This window comes from Halichoeres trimaculatus, unplaced genomic scaffold (assembly GCF_033239565.1).
Source record: "Halichoeres trimaculatus isolate MK-OKI-2021-1 unplaced genomic scaffold, fHalTri1.1 fHalTri1_scaffold_16, whole genome shotgun sequence".
NCBI classification, from domain to species: Eukaryota; Metazoa; Chordata; class Actinopteri; order Labriformes; family Labridae; genus Halichoeres; species Halichoeres trimaculatus.
Genome location: NW_027437194.1, coordinates 22,713,549 through 22,733,292, shown reverse-complemented (window position 1 = coordinate 22,733,292; position 19,744 = coordinate 22,713,549). Strand labels below are relative to the sequence as shown.

Genomic DNA, 19,744 nt, shown 5'->3' with positions numbered 1-19,744 from the left:
TTATAAGCTTTAACTGAGCTGACAGGACAGTGGACGGAGCAGGAGCACCAAGGTAAACCAACGCCTCCAGACAGCTCTGGCATTTGACTTTTTCATCTGTTTTAAGATTGTTTTTTTTAGACTGCTGATTCAAAGGGGTCAGTCGTCTCTCATTCGAAAGTAGCTGGTTCAATCCCAGTTCACTGAACCTCAAACTGCCCCATTGCCAAGCCATCAAACTGATGAGCAGCTTTACACTGCAGCTTCTTCCATCAGTGAATGAATAAGTGATATTTTCTTTTGTTTTTTAGACATGGGTTTAGTTTCTATAAATTTTAATGTTGAAATCAAGAGTAGCTATGTGTTATTAATTAACTGTAAAGTGACTTTGAGAGTTTAGAAAATCACGTTTTATTTGCTTTTTAACATCTAAAATATAAAAAAATAATAATATAAATAAAAAATAAATAAGATAATATAAAATGTAAAAAATGTAAATTATACATTTTTATATTTAAAATATAAACTTACATAGAAGACATATTAGTGCCAGTATAATGTACAAATTAACAATTTGTGAAAAAGATTATAAAATTATAAAATAAAATTAGACAAAAAATAAAATAAAATTAGACAAAACTGGAAACATTTATGAACATTGGAGACAGCAACTATTACTCAAATATATAAAGGAGGCAGATTGAGTCAAAACATGTTCTTTGGGTTATTGTAGGAAATCTATTTGGTCCATTTTTCTTAAATTCAGCTTCTTTAAGTCTCAGGGCAGACATAAATTTTCAGTGGTAAAAATCGCCCATACTGTGTTAATCCACTGAGCATGGCTTTGGGGTTCAGGTTTGAGCCAGCTAGAAAGGCGCTTTTTAGATAAAATACATCATTATTATCATTATTATTATTATTATTAAGCTCTGCTCATGAAGGCTGCTCTTCATGAAACAGGTTGTAATGACTGTAAGATAAATCCTGAAAGATAAAGATGTAGAGTGAATGTTTATATTCTCTGACTGACAGGTTCAGGAGGTTAAAGCACCAGCTGGGCGTACACCTTACATCACCCTAAAGCACAGGTGTCAAAGTCATGCCATGGAGGGCCGAAAGGCTGCAGGTTTTCTTTCCAACCAAAAACTACACCACCTGATTTCACTGATTAGTCCCTGCTCTCTGTTTGAAGGTAAGGTAATCAGTGAAATCAGCTGGTGGAGATTTTGGTTGGAACGAAAATCGCAGCCTCTCGGCCCTCCATGGCACGACTTTGACATCCCTGCCCTAAAGTAATGATCCAAAGGAAACCCTGCATTTCTTGTCATGCACACATTAATGTCTTCAGTGCATGTGTATTACAAAGAAACACAAAGAAATAAAGTCACTCATTTGCTGCTGCTGTTGTGCAGGTTGGACAGTTTATGTATTTAGTATGATTTCCTGCAGTCTTCCTCAGAGCAGTCTCATGGTGTAGAGACTGCTCTGTCAGCTGATTTACAGAAGTTTGGTCATCCCACCTTGGGCTGTAGGTTGACCACGCCCCCTGTTGGCCAACATTCTGACAGCCAAATCATAACAGATTTGTTCTTTGTTCTTTGGTCCTGATGGGTTTCATTTCATATCAAGTCAATGTGTTAACATCCTCTGGCTCCACTTTATGTTCCTGTAGCTCCAGCAGGTCAGAGCCCTCTGGATCAGATACATGTGGGTCTACTGCTGCTGGATGCTGGAGCAACAACAATTTACAAAAAACAGATGTTGATCGTGCAGGTCACATCCTGTGAACTTTAAAATAAAATAAAGCGTGTCAACAGCAGATTGTTTTCAACTTTACAACTACAAACTGACGTTATGAGCAACCCAGGTGTGTGACAGCATGTAGGTGTACAATCTGAGCTTCCTGATCTCCACGGCCTTCCTGGACCAGCTCTGGTCTGTGATCTGTGGTTCTCTTTCTCACTGTGGTTTAACAGATTTATTTTAGTTTTCTTCATCCATTTTTTTGCTTTAATGCTTAAGTGCACATTATTTTCTGTGTTCTTCAGAGTTACACACAGGACGTCCCATGTGATGTGTGGAAGTGAGACCATTCCTAGATTTTCTGGTTTGAGTGTTTTCTGTATAATTTTTGTTGGCTTTGTTCTGCCTTCTTTTTTTTTTTTGGTCTGGTAGGAGGACCAAGCCTCAATAAATCAACTGACTGACGAGCCACAGCAACATCGCATGACTCTTCTGAGGAAAACTGCAGGAAGTGAAAAGTAATGGATAAAAAACCTCTTGTCCAGGTATAAGAACTATCTGGTTATGATACCCAGAGTGTCAGACCAAAACTTTTCAGCGTGCCTCAGTTTCTGCCTTGCTGTCCTCTAACAGCCCTCTTGTCCTCTTAATGAACTCTGCATTTAAAAGTCTTAGAGAATGATACGACAAATGAAAGATGTGGGTAGGTAGACCATGAAAATATTGGAAATTGACGGATACTTCTGATCTCATGTTTTTTGACAGGCAAACTGGTTAGTTTGGAGAAATTGGTTGCTTTTTCTAAACCAGCGAGTGAAAATGTTTTACTTTCTTTGAATTTCGGGCGAGCTTCTCAGCCAATTAGTAAACCACTCCCTGTTTTTCAAATTTTCAGAGTTGGTTTAGTTGCTCTGATGTGCTGATGAGGAAACCTCAGAGTGAGCAGGAATCAGCTGAAGGTGTTGGTCCTGATTCATATTCAAGCTGAAAACTGCAGAGAAACAGAGAGCTGGAGGTCGGGCAGCGAGATCAAGTCTGTGATGTAACCAGTGAGCAGTACAGCACCAGTGTGACCTAAATGTGAACTGCTGCGAGCAGAACACACACACACACACACACACACACACACACACACACACACACACACACACACACACACACACACACACACACACACACACACACACACACACACACACATACACACACACACACACACACACGATAAACACATATGCAAACCCATGTGGTGGTTATGTCCAGAGTGCATCAGCACAAAAAGCAGACAGTCTGAGTCTGTGCAACTTTTCTTTTCTCTCATTCTGTAAGACTAAAATAAAAAAACTGTAAATTTTAGATTTCAGTGTCTTTATTGTTCTTTGGCATTTTTCGGTGACTGTACCAAAATTAGAAGACTCAGTTTTTTACATTTCAAGTTATTTGGAAGATGATGAACACGACTTTGCTGAGAAGCTGCTATCAGTTCCTGGAGGACAGTGTCTTCAGACAGTTATAGACAAGAGCTCAGCTCCTCCTCACTGCTATAGAGCTATTATTATAGCAAAAAAAAAACAGTTTGTATGTAAATGCATCTACAAATATGTGCACAAATCCACAAATGTGTAAACAAAAATGCACATAAATATAAAGTCTCAAATGGCTGAAAAGGCTAAGTGTTTTTTCTACAAGACCTGGAAATACACACATAATGGTTACAACTAAGGCATGCCTCACATTTAGCTGTCTTCCTGCACATGGTTTTTGCTACAGTCCTGCTGTGCAAGTGATCTGCAAAAAAATGAAAAAATCCTCTGTGAGAGGTGGGTTACTGTGCCCTGAGTTCAGGCTCCCAGGCGCAGGCTGTCGGGTGGAGCTGTTATTGTAGCACTGTGCTTCAGCAGCTATACATCCACACCTGCTTTGGCTCTTTTGGATTGCGTACACATTTGTTTGTGCCACATATTTATTAGCACATTTATTTTTGTGTGTGTGTAAATGCATACAAATGTGTAAACAGATTTGCAAATTTGTAAAATGTTTACAAATGTATGTGCAAATCCACAAATGTGCGCATCCCAATATATGTGTATTTCCAGGTCCTTTAGAAAAAATAATAAACACTTAGCCTTTTCAACCAACACATTTGTGGATTTGTGCACATATTTGTAAATATTTCACAGATTTGCAAATCTGTTTGCACATTTTTGGATCAGTTTACGCATTTGTGGATTGACTTACACATTTGCAGATGCATTTCCACCACTGAACAGGTTTATAAAACGAAATGAAAGTGGTCCGAGAACAACAAGGGCAACTGCCAGAGGGGACTGTGAGGTACCATTCAGGCAGAGTGTGTTTGGTGAAACAGTCTTCTCTGTCAGAGGCTCACACCACTCCCAACAGTCTCCTGAATGAAATAATGGTGACCACTAACTATTCGACTTTTAAATACAACCTCAAGTGGTGGCTTAAGCTAACCCAATCTGTAATCATGGATAAGCCAAACATTGTCACTGGTGTCACCCATACTTCCCTAGAGACGTTCTGTACGCTCATGTTTTTTTTTTGTTTTTTTTTCGTATTGTGTTGTGTTGTATTGTTTTTGCATGAATGGTTTTAACTTTCCACTTTTTAACAACCTGCTCAGGGACTACGGATGAAAATTAGCTTATGGCTAACTCTGGCATATTTACACTATCAATATAAAAGAAGTGTTGATTAATATGCGTTGTCCCTGATAAACAAATAAATAAAAAAATAAATTTACACACACCAATAAATTTGCTACAGTGGCAGCTCCATAGTTTCCTCTGTCTGGATTTCAAATTTGACAGTGTCAGGCTAAGCAAATGAAGAAGCAAACCCAACTTGAAGTCTTGTCTCACCTGGCCTGCTGGATGTACTCCACCCACTCATTACAGTCTGACTCCTCCTCCGTCCGCAGCTCCAGAGGTTTCTGTCCATCGTGGCCAAAGATGACCAGGAAGTAGTGCTGCAGCAGAGAGAACACACAAAACATCAGGGTTAGTCTGACATCTTAAAACTGTGAAGTTGGGCTGTTTAGCAGACAGAAGACAAACTGATCTTTAATCTTCAGGTAAACTCCTTTGTATGTTTGAACACTGACCCAATAGAGCAGATTAAATACTACTGAAGTGAACTTTATCCTGTTTTTTTTTCCTGATACTTAAAGGATAAGTTCTGTTTATACAGCTTTTACATTGTTTATAGAATGAAGTAGAACAAAATACTCACCCAGAAGGCTTTCCTGATCCAGGCAGTGCTTCGGGAGATATTTAGATCCAAAATCGTGCAGTGGACGTCTGCATAATGGGATCCATCAGGGCATAGACAGCGCCGCTCCTAAAACTGCATTAATCGTCCAAAAACTCATGTTTTTCACCAATATTTAATCATGGTCCACTCCAGGTTAGTCCTCTGCTGCAGTCTGTGTCACTCCAGACAGCACTGTGTGGCTGTAATGACCTCTGAACTGAGGAAGACTTTGATTACTATTGCCCCTCCGCGCATGCGCAGTGCGGCTCATTGTTTCAGGGGAAGACATGGAGGGGCAAACGTAAACAAAGTCTTCGTCAGTTCAGAGGTCATTACAGCTACACAGCGCTGTCTGGAGTGACAAAGACTGCAGCAGAGGACTAACCCGGAGCGGACCATGATGGAATATTGGTGAAAACCACGAGTCCACTGCACGATTTTGGATCTAAATATCTCCCGAAGCACTGCTTGGATCAGGAAAACCTTCTGGGTGAGTATTTTGTTCTACTTCATTCTATAAACAATGTAAAAGCTGTATAAACCGTAATTATCCTTTAAAGCTTGTCAACTTTTTGGGAGGAAATATGAAGTCTTGATTAGGACCTCCAACCTGAGGGTATTTTATTGTGAAGGCAAGGCCAGTCAGAATCCCGGCATCAAACAAAGGGTAATGTCTTTTTTTAAGTCTTTATTCAGCCTCTCTGGTGCCCCCATGGAGTCGTTACATGATTTACAGCTCAGTAAAATCTCTACTTTTCTTTCACTGGTGTTTTAGAAAACCCTTATTTCGGCCTCTGTCTGAAACACTTTGTTACAGTTGCTGTCTCTTCAAGGCTCCTCGCTCCACAAACCCCCTTCACTCTAATAGGCCTGTTGGGGTCTGAGCTATGGGCAGACCTTGGTGTTTGAGGCCACCCCTCAAACTATGAAGCAGTTAGGATATCCTAATGCAATAACATAATTTCATCAAATCTGGTGAAGATCTCATGAAGCTACTTTTAGAACAGGGTTTTTTGAGTTCATAGACAATTTCAGGGATTTATACAACAAGTGGATATGTAGAGGTTTGAAAATCTGTACAAAGCCCTGACACACAGCTGCATGCTCACATTCATGACTGTCACTCAGATAGAGCCATTAAAAAGAGGAGCACTCAAAATGTGCAGCACTAAATGCAACTTTTCAGTTTGACAGAGTCATGAGTGCTGACAGATCAATGCATCCTGCAGGCCCCGGAGCTCCACTGTAATGGCAACAGAGCTTTTTACGGAGAAGTCATGAGCAGACCCAGACACACAACCATCAAAAACTGGTTTCTTTCTGCTAAACTTAAGACGGCAGCTCCAACAGGTAAAATGTGAAGAAAGACAAATAGAAGTCCAGCAGGGGTGGAAAGAATTAAAAGAGGAAGGCTTTCAGCAGATGCAGTGAAACGCAATAAGTCCAGTGATGTGTTTGTCAGTAAGAGACCAGGATGGTCTACACACACCCAGCATAGCAAGCCTTTCTGATGACGGTGTAATAAAACACAGGAACTTTCCCCAAGAACTAGAGACGTTACGAGAAACTATGTGCTTTTTGACCATGAGAACCAGGGTCAAAATTTAGTTCTGCTCTACCTCTGAAACAGTGCTTCTCAGGGGTAAAACTTCCCCCTGGATGTGAAACTTCCCTACCTGGCAACCCCGGCTCCCTGAGAGCTGTCAATCAAAGAGCAGGGGCTCCGCCTCCAAAGTGCCAAAAGTGTTAATTCACGCGAGCAGAGAGCACTCCACAAGCGAGTGGAAGCTACTTCTCACTACTTGCGCGTAGTGTGTGCACCAGCAAGCAAAGTGAGCTTTTTCTTCCCCCTGGTAGTCAAATACCTCGCGTGTGAAATCATGTACTCGTGAGACGTTATATTGTGCGTGATATTATTGTCCCTATTTGGCTCCATAGAAACGGCTCTGACCAGCAGCTTTTACAACTAATGCTTGTCTCCTTCCAAGTGCTGATTCAACAAATTCATCTGTAGCACAATGAACATTAGGCATCTGGTAACGGTGACAACAACTGGAAACTGGAACCATTTAGTTCCTGGAACTTTAACTTTCTGAAAGAGTTCATCATAAAGCACCTCTTTTTGTCTCCTGGTTCTCCTCGTGGGTTTCAGTCCAGAGTAGGGATGCAGGATATTGGATTTGTGCCGATATCCGATATGCCGATATATCGAAACCCCTATTGGCCGATACCGATGATCACAAGTTTGTTTGTTTTTTTCACTGTAAAGAAAGCTAAGTCTATCCTGTACTGGAATGTATATGTTACTCTTATTGTGACGGTCTTATTTGTTTTAGAAACACACATAAAACAAGACAAAAAACATTTGATTTTACCATGAATAAGAAATGTATTATTTTTTCAAACTCAAGACATTCAGTATTGAAATACAGAAAAATAATTTCTTTAGATCACATGAACTTTAAATGTACAATGCATGTTTAAACATAACCAAGTTGCATTTGATTATTATAGAGCTACTGTAACAACCTGGTGACAGACACAGAGCTCTGCAGTGCAAATAAATGAAGTGCTACATTTTATTTAAGGAGCTTATTTTTCAGATGGAAAAATAATAATAATCCTAACTGAATAGCACCTTATCGGCTGTGCATATCGGCAGAAATTTTCACATCTGCCGATACCGATAAACGTGTTTTTAAGCTGTTATCAGCCGATACCGATATTGTGCAGATAATATCGTGCATCCCTAGTCCAGAGGTTTGACTGATTCAGACTAGGGATGCACCAATATGAAAATTTTGGCCGATACCAATATCCAATATTAATATTGCTGTTATAGCTGATAATTGATATTTACCGATATCGATATTGGTTAAAAAAATAAAAACAAAAACAATCTGAGATGATGTGTTGAGGTAGTTCAGAGAGAAAGAGCGGCACGGTTGTGAGACAAGGCCACCATGGAGAGGATCAAAGGATGGAGCTCCCGAGACGAACGCGAGAAAAAAGAAAATGTACAATTTGTCATCATTTTGGATCAAAATCAGGAAGAGAGATATAAAAGAGGAAAGTCCACTCTTCTTAAGTAGTTTTAGTTTTAACATAAGCTGCATTTCCACCAGGCAGACCGGTTCGGTTCATCTCCACTTGTCCCTGGACAGATCCCCAAAAACCGAGACGAGCCGGCCTACTCTTTTGGGACCCTTTCATATGGGTGCCAGACTGAACCGATCCGCTCTCGGAAGGTGGAGCTGCAACACTGCAGACTGTTGATTGGTCTAAAAGAGTCATCACTTACCCCGACAGCGGCTGCATTTCTCCTGGCGGCACACAGTCTTCTCTGAAACAAAGCTTGATAGCATTTTGTATCAAAGAGCTACATGTCAACCACAGAGAGGACGAAATGCTGCATGTCTTCCATCTATGCTCTTTGTTTACTGTGTTGCGTTTTTCTTCTTCGTTGGATTTATTAGCGGGTAAGCTGCTTTGGCGTCGCACTATTGTTTACAGCTGCGGCTTTCGGCATCCGGCTTACACGCCGCCCACCACGAGAGGGCACAGTTTGCTGTGGAAACTCAAACGAGATCAGGCTTAACTGTACCAAACTCTGCCAAACCGTACTGAACCGACCTGGACTGCTTGGTGGAAACACGGCTTTAGTCATAGAAAACAATACTATTTGGGTCTTGAAAGATCGTTCAAGATGCTCTGAAAATGGCCGGCAGCTAATGAGTAAATTTCAGCCCACATTTACTCATCGACCAATATGTTAAAAAATTTCCAACATCCACTGATACCAATATCGTGCATCCCAAATTCAGACTCACTATTACTTTAAAATTGATGCAGACTGTCCTAAAACTCTCTGCTCCTCTGGATTTCTCTTCTGCTGGATGTTTACCACAGACCAGATCCCGACTCATCCCAGTTATTAAAATACGTCTGTAATAATGGTTTAAATTTCCCCTCCCACTGTGTTAATCCAGTCCGGACAGGTGTCAGCCTAATTCGATCTGTGAGCTGTTAACTCTCCTGCTGACTTCAGCTGAAGCGGGCACACTGGCCTCTCTGCTCTTCGAGGAATTGTTGGTGTTTTTCACGAGAGCCATGGGGCCTCTGGGTTATAACTGAGATGACTTTGCTGTCTTCGTGGCGCCATGTCCTGCCGCTCTGTCACAACACATTAACAGCCAACGAGCCGTCACGTCGCAGCTTGTTAGATCCCCTCCAGCATCTCCACACCAATGTCAGTGATCTCATTATGAGAGCAACACAAGAGGACACGACAAGTCTTTGGCGAGTCGCTCAGATGAGAGAAGAAGTGTTCCTGTCAGACGCATGACTGGAAGAAAAGAATCGCTATATTTGACTATGGTGGGATCTCCATGAAGAAACTGCTGACACAGCTCCATGTGTCACACAACAAAAAGCCCCGAGTCACATCAACACATTAAAAATCAGATGAAATCACACAGGGAGGGGCAGCGCTCCTGCTGGCACAGGATGATGTTAAAGAGGGGTGTTATGCTCATTTTCAGGCTTCAGATCATCCCACTGATGGAGCTGCAGTAACCACACATGAATCACAGCTCATGGAGCTTTGGAGCAGTTTGTCAAAAGACACACTTCTAGGAAATAAATTTAAGACCTTTTAAGATTATTTCATGGCGTAATGAAAGTAAAAATAATACTTTTCTGTTCATCCTTTACAGTTAAACCTTACCCTTTAGTGGGTTATAGTATTATCCTTCCTGCACACTTTACTTTGCCTGAGCATTTTAAGACTCCTACAACCACAACGTGTCCGGACAAAAAATGGGAAATCAGTGGAAAATCCCACTACACAGACACCAGATATATTTAGTCATTTCTACATTATTTGTGGACATGACCATCAATAAAGTCACAAAAAAGTAGGTCTTGAAGTAAGGAAAACCGTCCTTTATTTTTGGGTCAAAATAAAGGAGCGAGAAAACTACGTCCAGACAGAGAACTACCTGATTCACTAAAGGCTTTTGCAGCATTTGCCTCACGTTATCTGTGCAGATGATCAAAGAAGACATCGTGTCATCCACAAAGCATAGCATGTGCGTCAGTTAGGATGGGTACCTTTCACATTAGAAATGATAAAGTACCTGGCAATTGGCACTGGTACTCAATGGTACCAATATTTTATACTTTTGTGTGTTTATGTGGTAATAAATATGAATTTGTTTAAAAATAAAATCTCAAGGTTTTTCAGCTAAACATATTTTACTTCAGTACATAACCTTGTAATGCTGTGTTCATGTCCAGCATGAATATCACCTACTCTTCCACTCCCTCACAGTCACAAGGATGCGTTTAGGTACCTAAACATGGTACTTTTTGATTTTGCTTGAATCGGTACTCTGTAATACAGACCAAATTTGGTTGGTAATGATAAAAGTACCAAATTAAGTACCCATCCCTATTTGTCAGTGGTTTTAATTGATCCATTACACATTCATTTTGAGTAAAGCATACCATTTACTATCTAAATTAGTAGCTTATGAGAGTTGTTAAGCTCAAACTTTTCAGAGATCAAAACAACAGTTTGTCTGTGGATGAGCTCAGAACATCTGAACGTAAAGTCTGTTAATAAGACTCTGACATTACTGTTACTCTAATAATCAAAGGTTAATTCAGTCTGGAGCATAAACTGGTTGCAGAATAGGTTAAAAAAATCAGGCTCTCCCATCATTCCAGATGGGCTGTGGTCAAATATTAAATTAATACACCTCTTGGAAATGTTTCTCACGTCCGACTGATGTGGTGCTTTAAAGATATTATTTGGCTGCCTTGTATTCAGGTCCTCTTTTTCCGGAAAAGTTTCGTTTTCAGCTATAAGAGGGTAAAAACCAGGTTTTACGTCACGTTTAACGGTGATTGACAGCTGTTGTTTTTGTGTATTTTTTACGGGGACTGTAAAATAAAAAAACGTACAATAGTATATGGTGGAGCCACGCTGTCCACTCTATATACAGTCTATGGTCTGGAGCTGTCTGAAGATCAACCGGCTGTGACATTGCACTCCACGGAGTGTTTATTTCTTTATTTATTCATCTGAACCAGCTGATCTTTGTGAGCTCGCTGCAGGAAGTAACAGCTGGATGTAAACTATGATGTTTCAATCTCCTCCTGAATCAAACGGTAAGGACTTCCTCTCTCCGCCAAGCTCATCATGTCTGTGGATCAAGTTTATCTGCATCAGGATGAGAGTTCACAGCTCAGCTCTGTGCAGCAGAGAGTGAAGATGCTAACAGCTCCTCTCAGTCACAGTCAGGAGGAAACTGGAGCAAACTGCACAGAGATGCAGGACTTTGAACATCATCAAAGCAGATGTGAATCAAGAGTTCGGACAGTGGAGATAGAGGGACACGTGGTGATAATTCTTGGTGATAATAATGGTTATATTTTATTTGTAGTAAATCCCCTGTCTGAGAGTGTACTAAACATATTCTGTATGGTTTTTTTTATTTATGAAAATCCATACAGCTTCAAACAGCAATGTTGTCAAAATAAACACAAAGTGCTGCATGTGCATAAAAGCAAAATATCAGCAAAAAAGTACAACATAAAGTTATATTTACATTAAAAATAACTCATTTTTATTTTATTTTCTGTTATTACACTTTTCCCCTCTGTAGCTGTGTATTCCTCCACACATTATCTGGTAGCATGAAGCCTGGCTGAGAGTCTGACAGGAGAAAGTAGGCCTGTGTGGTAATGATGTAACGATAAGCGGGTGAGAGACACTTGCTAGCGTGTGCCGGCTACAGACCAGAGAGAGGCTTAAGGGCTTGTTTGTGTGTGAGTATGCGAGTGAGTGAGTGTGTGTGTGCGCGTGTGTGTGTGTGCTGGGGAAAGGGAGGAGGAGGAACAGGGGGGTGGTTTACATAACCACCCAGGCTTGTTCAGCTCCTCGTATTGCTAATGCGGCTTCCCCAGCCACGAGCCTGCATTAAGCTGGAGGATAACAATGACAGAGAGACAGACACACAGACAGATAGACAGACAGATAGATAGACAGGCAGACAGATAGACAGGCAGACAGATAGACAGGCAGACAGATAGACAGGCAGACAGATAGACAGACAAACAGAGAGCCAGAGCGAGATCTCTGAGCCTTGTCGTGCCCCTGCACTCAGCATCACTTCGTCCGGTCACAGAAAGCATCAGTCTGGCAGCACAGACACAAATATGAGAGCAGTTTACAGACTGACGGAGCAGAACCACTGACACTGACGGAGCAAACTCTGTTCATGTTTCTGTGTTATCTTCACCACTCAAAAAAGGGAAGTCCTGACTCTGAACAAAAAAGGACAAAATGGACTTCAATTTATTGTCATTTCAAAGATATTTTTTATTTTGCCCAGTATAATTTTGTTCCCTTTTACTGCTCTGCTCCTATGTTCACAAAGCTGTTTGTAAAATTTTTAGGCTTCACTTTAATTATTCATAAAAACTTGAGGAGTGCGCTGAGAGTCTGGATGTTTGTGTGTATTTGACTCTCTGGATGCTGCCGCTCAGCTGGACTAAGAATAGCATCCTTGCTGGTCCTTTTTGCCTGCAGTCACTGTCTGAATATCAAGTCAACACATCTGCACCCTGCGCACACACACTCACCCATACACACACACACTCATGCTCTGCTACACACACTGCTTTAACTGTACAGAGAGAGGAGCCGTCTGTCTCAGAGAGCCAAAGCTGTGTCAGGATGACGGCGGATGTGTGGAGCTGTGCAGGTTCTTCAGGTCCTGAAGTAACTTCAGTCCCTGTCTCGTAATGGTTTCTACTTTTAGAGAATAAATGATGTTTCTTTTAGTGTTTTTTTATCAGAGTTTTCTTTATAACCAAAATGTTTATTCCATCTGGCACAAAAAAACATAGACAAAAAAAGAGCGCAAAGAAGTTGATAACTGTTCTGAGAATTGGTGAAAACTGAATTATTTAAAAACTCTGCTTTGCAGACTAAACTAAATTTTAGGGTTGAGTTTCTGATTTTTGAATATTACAAACTCAGCAAAGCATGAGTCCAGGCTCTGCCTAGAGTACATCAGCTGATCTAAACCAAATCAGCTGATCACATCTGTCATCCAATCAGCAAAAAGCAAAATGTTTGTCCTTGTCTTCATCCTGGCTCCTCACCTGACCTTTTTAAACTCTCCTCCAGTCCAGCTCCTCCTTCATGCTGGGTCTGATTTTATCAGGGTTGTATGGATCCTAACTGATGCTTGCTTTGTTCTAGTGCCCACGGCCCTTTGCTGATGCCCCCCCCTGCTGAAGGCTTCACTGCAAAAACTGAAATCTTATCAAGTGTTTTTGTCTTATTTTCAGTAGAAAATTCCTTTTTAGACTCAATATGAGCCAAATTCACTTGACCAATCCAGAAAAATGTCTTGTTTAAAGTTATTTAAGGACAAAATGAGGTCTGAATTGCTTGTAACCAGTAAAAAAATCTGCCAATGGAACAAGAAAAAAGTTACTTGTATTAAGACATTGTTCTAGTCTCAAGGAAATTTTCAAGCAATTTTTTCTTGTTCCATTGGCAGATTTTTTTACTGGTTACAAGCGATTCAACCCTCATTATTGTCCTCTGATAACTTGAAACAAGACATTTTTCTGGATTGATAAGTTGAACGTGGCTCATATTGAGTATAATAAGACTATTTTTACTTTAAAAAAAAAAGACAAAAACACTTTATAAGATTTCAGTTTTTTGCAGTGTTGAACTTCAAGTGTTTCTCCTGAGTTCAACCTTACAGAAAATATTTATTTATTGACTGTAAGCTACAAATCACAAAACTGGAATCCAGCACGAGAGCTCAGATCAATCCTCACAGTCTGTAACTCAGTCAGCTCAGGAGCTTTTAGTCTGGTTTATAATGTTTCCGGGTTGTTAGGCACCAAATCTCTGGTGTCAGACTAATCCAATAGATGGGTGTTGGACTCATTGTGTTCGCAGAGTAAAATAACAACAGTGATGAGGTGAAAGCATTTCTAATAGTAACTATCTGAGACAAGTAGTTTCTTTACGGAAAACCAGCAAACCAGTGACCGGGTCATGAGGTGGCTCAAAGATGCTTACAGGGGAGTGAAGGATGGTCTGTGTGGCTCTGATAGGAAGGAGTCCCAGTGATCACAGTATCACGATAATGATTATGAAAATGATAATACCAGGTGATCAGTGTACGTTTTGCAAATAAAACCAATGCAAGGTGATTTTCAGTCTCTTGCAGCCTGAGGGAAAAGTTTTCCTTTGCTTTCAGACACTGTCAGACATTTGAACTCCTCTATTAACCTCACACTTTGTCTTATTGTTAATTAACTTTTGCAGGTTTTCTGCCGTCTCCCACCTCGTCTCCAAGCTCATCTAAAATTCCCCCTGGGATAAAACATCCCTGATTCGTCTCCCGGCTGGATGCGACTCCATCCTTTCTGCTGTGAGGAGTAAACAGCAGCGATGAAGCAGGCAGGCAGACAGACAGCTCCCCGTGGTTTTAATGCCAAGCTGTCACACTGCATGGGTCGCAGCTTAGCAGCACTGTCCTCTTCCACTGTCTTTGGAGTTAGAGTGTGTGTGTTTGTTTGTGTGTGTGTGTGTGTTAAAAACAGTGAAAGACAGTAGTTTGAGGAACAGACGACTGATGGAAAGTTCTGTCCTCAGACTCTGTGAAAAAGAAGCAGCTGCTTTCAGGGTGTTTTTTTCTCTGTATCATTTAAAGATTTATATGTACTTCAAAATACATTTTTTTATCCTCTGATCAAAACTTAAACCCTGAGATAAACTCAGTCTAAAGACGAATCTAAAGACAAATCAGCAGACAAACCCAGACTGTAGACACAGAAGATGCAGAGATGGGGCTGGACATTCTTCTAGATCATCATCACAAACTCCTCTGAGCATGAACACAAGTCAAAGTGTCAACAACATAAAGAGCTGAGTCCTGAGACCCTGCAGCCTTCGTGTCTGACATCAGGATCCACACAAGAGAGAACAACCAACCAACAACCCAACTCAGAGCTCCTGGAGTGTTGAACTGTTGTTTGCCATCAATGAAAAGTACACAATCAAATCTTTTCTGCATATTTGACCTGATGGGAGTTAAGCTGCTCTTTAAACAGAAAAACATGACAGTATGCTCTACAGAATCTCAATATATTATACAAAATTCACAACCAATTGAGGATTAAAGAGTAGCGTACTCAGTGAGTGGTCAACAGGTTAGTCACATGACTGGGTATGAAAAGGAAACTCCAGAAAGACAGAGAAGAGGTTCATCACTCTGTGAGACTGTGTGAGCAAATAGTTTGAGAATAATGATCCTCTGAGTAAATAGAGAAAGGATTCATGGATTTAATCATCTACAGATCATATCAAACAGTTCAGAGAATCTGGAGAAATCTCTGAACAAAGGGGACAAGAACCAAAATCACAATGGGAAAAAACTAAAATCTTATCAAGTGTTTTTGTCTTATTTAATTTTTTTTTAGACTTAAAGTGATACTCTGGGATGGAACAAGTTGGGTCCTATCACAAGGTTTAGGGCAGAAATTACCCCGACAGCAGTGGTTTTGTGCAGCAGAAGCCGAGGGCGCAAGCACCAAACACCCCCTCCCTGCTCCTCTGCCGGTTTCCTCTGCACTCAGACGGGGCCATTTTTTACTTGACCAAAAACACAAATAAATGGACTCCCACTGAAAAAATCTGATATCGGTCTGCATTCATGCTTTATTTAGAGAATTTTCAGCGTGTTACTTTCAAAAAAAAACACCGCTAATTAAGGCTCTAGTTCTCATCATGTCTCTTCGTCCTGGCAGACTACCTGCGTTTGTTTATATCTGGCACGCCGCGCGCGGACTGATACACTAAGCGGCCAGCTGTGGCTCTGCAGTGGAGGTAGCGCCGTTTTACGACACGATGAGAACTAGAGCCTTATTTAGCAGTGTTTTTGTGTGAAAGTAACGCGCTGAATAAAACGAGAATGCAGACCGACATCATATTTTTTTGGTGGGAGTCCGTTTATTTGTGTTTTTGGTCAAGTAAAAAATGGCCCTGTCTGTGTGCAGAGGAAACCGGCAGAGGAGCAGGGAGGGGGGTGTTTGTGTGTGCGTCCTGGGCTTCTGCGGCACAAAAACACTGCTGTAGGGGTCATTTCTGCCCTAAACTTTGTGATAGGACCCAACTTGTTCCATCCCAGAGTATCACTTTAATTTGAGAAAAATGTATAGAAAAAATGTCTTATTTCAAGTTTTTTAATGACAAAAATGAGGTCTGAACAGCTTGTCACAATTAAAAACAATCTGCCAACAAAGAGAAAAGTTTCTTGTATTAAGACCTTATTCTAGTTTCAAGCAAATTTTTGAGCAAATCTTGCTCCATTTGCAGTTTCTCCCCAGGGTTCAAGCAATTCAGACCTCATTTTTATCTTTAAATGGCTTTAAAAGAAGACATTTCTCTGGACTGATCAGTTGAATGTGGCTCATATCAAGTATAAAAAGACTATTTTTATTTAACATTCGACAAAAACACTTAAGATTTTAGTTTTTTACAGAGCAGGACTGGATAGACCGGATCTTTGGATCCTCAGGCAGCACTGTATTACAAACAGACATGACTGTCGTGGAAATCACAGCATGTAAGTGAACACAGTTCATCACTGCATCCACAAAGCCAGGTCCAGACTGTGCCATGCAAAGAGGAAACCAGACATGAACCTGGTCTAGAACCGGCGTAGACTTCTCTGGACCTGAGTCTGTTTAAAATTGTCTGAGGGAAAGTGGAAAACTGTCCTGTGGTCTGATGGATCAGAATCTGACACTCTTTTGGATGCTGTGTTCTTGGTTCTAAGGAGGAGAGGCTTGTTCACAGCTCACAGGTCAAAGACAGCATCCCTGACGGCGTGGGGTGTAGAAAAGTCTGTAGCATGGGGGGCTTACATATCTGTGAAGGCTCCATTAATGCTGATATCTAGAAGTTTAGGAGCAACACATGCTGCCATCTAGACTCTTTGAGCTCACAGATTTCAAAGAGACCATGACAAACCACATTCTGCAGGATTACAACAGCATGGCTCTGTAGTAGAAGAGTCCACCCTGGCGAGAACCTGAACTGTTGGCCAGCTTTTGTTTTTTTATAAATGTTTATAAATGATCACATCCTGCTGGTTTTAACGTCCATCCACATGAATATTTTTAACACCTGGTGGAAGACAAACATGACGACAAACAGGACTCCTCTCCTCTGTCTGTAGGTTTATTACTGGGCTGGAGGAGAACACTAAAGCCATCGTGTTGATGTCACTTTTAATCTGAATTTATGTAACAGGTCTCAGCAGGGAAAGGCAAAAATGAAACATAAAACCAGAGCAATATAAGATTAAAGAATATCCCCGTGAGAATTCCCTCTCTTCAACAACAACAAAATGAAAAACCCTTTTTCCTCCTTTTCAGACTTTCCTCTCACATCGCAGCAGAGCCATGAAAACAAAACCAAGGATAGAAATAATTGTAATTCTGGTATTTAAACACTTATCCTGAGAGTATGACGTTCAGATCCCACCTGGTTTCAGAGTGTGAGCACCTGATTAACTGCAAAGTTTTTACGGTACTGGTACTTGGCAATAGTACAAATTTTCGGTACTTTTGTGTGTATTTATGTTGTACAAAAACAATTGTTTAGTAAAAAAAGTTAAAAGTTTTTTAATCTAACATATTTATTTCACAATATATAAACTTGCAGTGCTGTGTTCACGTCCAGCATGGAAAACCGCCTACTCTTCCGCTTCCTCACAGACACAAGGATGCGTTTAGGTACCTACACATGGTACTCTTTGATTTTGCATGAACTGGTACTTAGTACCACAGAGGGAACTCAGTTGGTACCTATAATATAGATGAAAAGTTTAACTCACATTATTCAGCTGTAAATAAGACTCTAAACATGCCTTTAAAGAACGCAACAACCGATAACGTCACTTGATGATTTAATGTTAGTGTGTCGTGTGGTTACTGCAGTGACACAGTCAGAGTTTGCTCTACTGTTTAACGCCAGGAGACAAAGGAGAAAAGTCTTTTAACACATGCACATCACCAACTTGCTACCAGGAGCAGAACAAATTGACATACGACATATATGGATATTATGTTTGATGACATCAAAAATCGGGATTCTTTGTCAAAAAAACTTTTTTTTTCCGATTTCAAATTCTTCATTTCATTCTTTGTTTATGAACTAGATTTAAAAGTTACCATTTTCCTCCAGCAGAGGGTGAAATGTTACTCTCTGACTCACGTGATGTGCATTTTATGGGAAAATATGGCTCCTAATATAGTCTGTAGACATTATCATCATCATTTAACTTTTTCACATGGTCTGGTGTTAAAAAAACTAAAAATCGCCAAAATCGTAAAAATCAAAGGATCGCAATTCAAATTGAATCAAGACCAAGGGGCAACATCCAGTTGATAAAAATGAAGCCTATGAGGAAGTGCTAAAAGTCACTGTTTGTCAAGAATCTGCTTGAGGCTGGCTGCAGAAAGACCACGAGTCACATATACAGCCAGCCATAAAAACAGACTTTTACAGCATTAAAAAGCGTCTCTACAGTGTGGTTCAAAAAACGGCTTGGGTATAAAAAGTTGATTTTAATATCAGCACACACTGTACGGTGAGTGATTTTTTTCTATCTCTGCGGTTTAGAAGTTATTAGGAACATTCGATTTTCCAATCAGACACACAGCTCAGGTCACGTGACCACTGGGCGCCCTGTAGCTGCTTCAAGAAAAACTCACAGCCGGCATCATGGCAAATGTGGATGTGTCCACGGATTGGCTTCATTTCACGGTTTCAGGAACAGACGGGTGATGTCACGGATGCTTTGTCAATGTTTTATACAGTCTATGATTGGCACCCAGAAATCGTAATAGAATTGAATCACAAGAATGGCATATCGTCCCAGCCCTACTTGCTACCGAGACATGCTGCCTTCAAACACCACCCAGAAACAGAAAAGACCGGCAGAAAACAATCCCTCCGAGACCTCTGAAATAAACTGTAAACCTTTCTTATGGCGCAGTAAACCACAATAACAATGGTTAACACTTTTTCAGTTTTCACTTCCTGTTGCTACACACACCTCTCTTAACAAAGAATGTCAGATGGCTGTAGGGATGAGTCATGATTTTCAAATATTGTTTACTCAAAAAAAAATCAAGCAGGGAAAACTAGAACACACGCTTACCATATCCATTCGTAAATCATATCTAACTAACATACAACAACCTGTTGCAGTCATTATGGATCTCTTTCTCCCGGCCAATCAGAGTGAAGGGGGTTTGTGGAGCAGGGAGCCTTAAAGGGGCAGCACCTAAAATGAAATGTTGAAAACTGGGATTTTCCCTGTGAGCTGTGAGTCATGTAAAAGTATTACAGGAATAAAGACTAAATAAAGCACAATTCCCCCTCTTTAATGTTTTTTCTCTTCTTATTTGTTTTGTGTTTGTCCTATTGCTTGTCCTATTATTTTACAGCTCTCACTGTTTTAATGGTTTTATATGGTCTCTTGCTCACCTCAAATGCACATCTCTGGCCCTCTTGCTCTGACTTTGTGTCATTAGCTTCTTGGTTTTGCAAGTTAGTGCACCCTTCTTTTCAGTTGCTTGAAAAACTAAGGTGTCATCTATTTTGTCAACTAAGTCAGCTGATTGTTGGAGCACC

General features: G+C 40.6%; 1 protein-coding gene across 1 annotated transcript in view; it reads right to left on the bottom strand.

Annotated features, from left to right (window-relative positions):
- The window catches only part of rasgrf2a (Ras protein-specific guanine nucleotide-releasing factor 2a), a 42,257-nt gene that overhangs the window by 19,535 nt on the left and 2,978 nt on the right, over positions 1-19,744 (bottom strand). Inside the window, exon 2 of the mRNA XM_074690773.1 lies at positions 4,608-4,714. Coding sequence (XP_074546874.1) covers positions 4,608-4,714 — 107 coding nt within the window. The remainder of the gene's footprint in view (positions 1-4,607; positions 4,715-19,744) is intronic.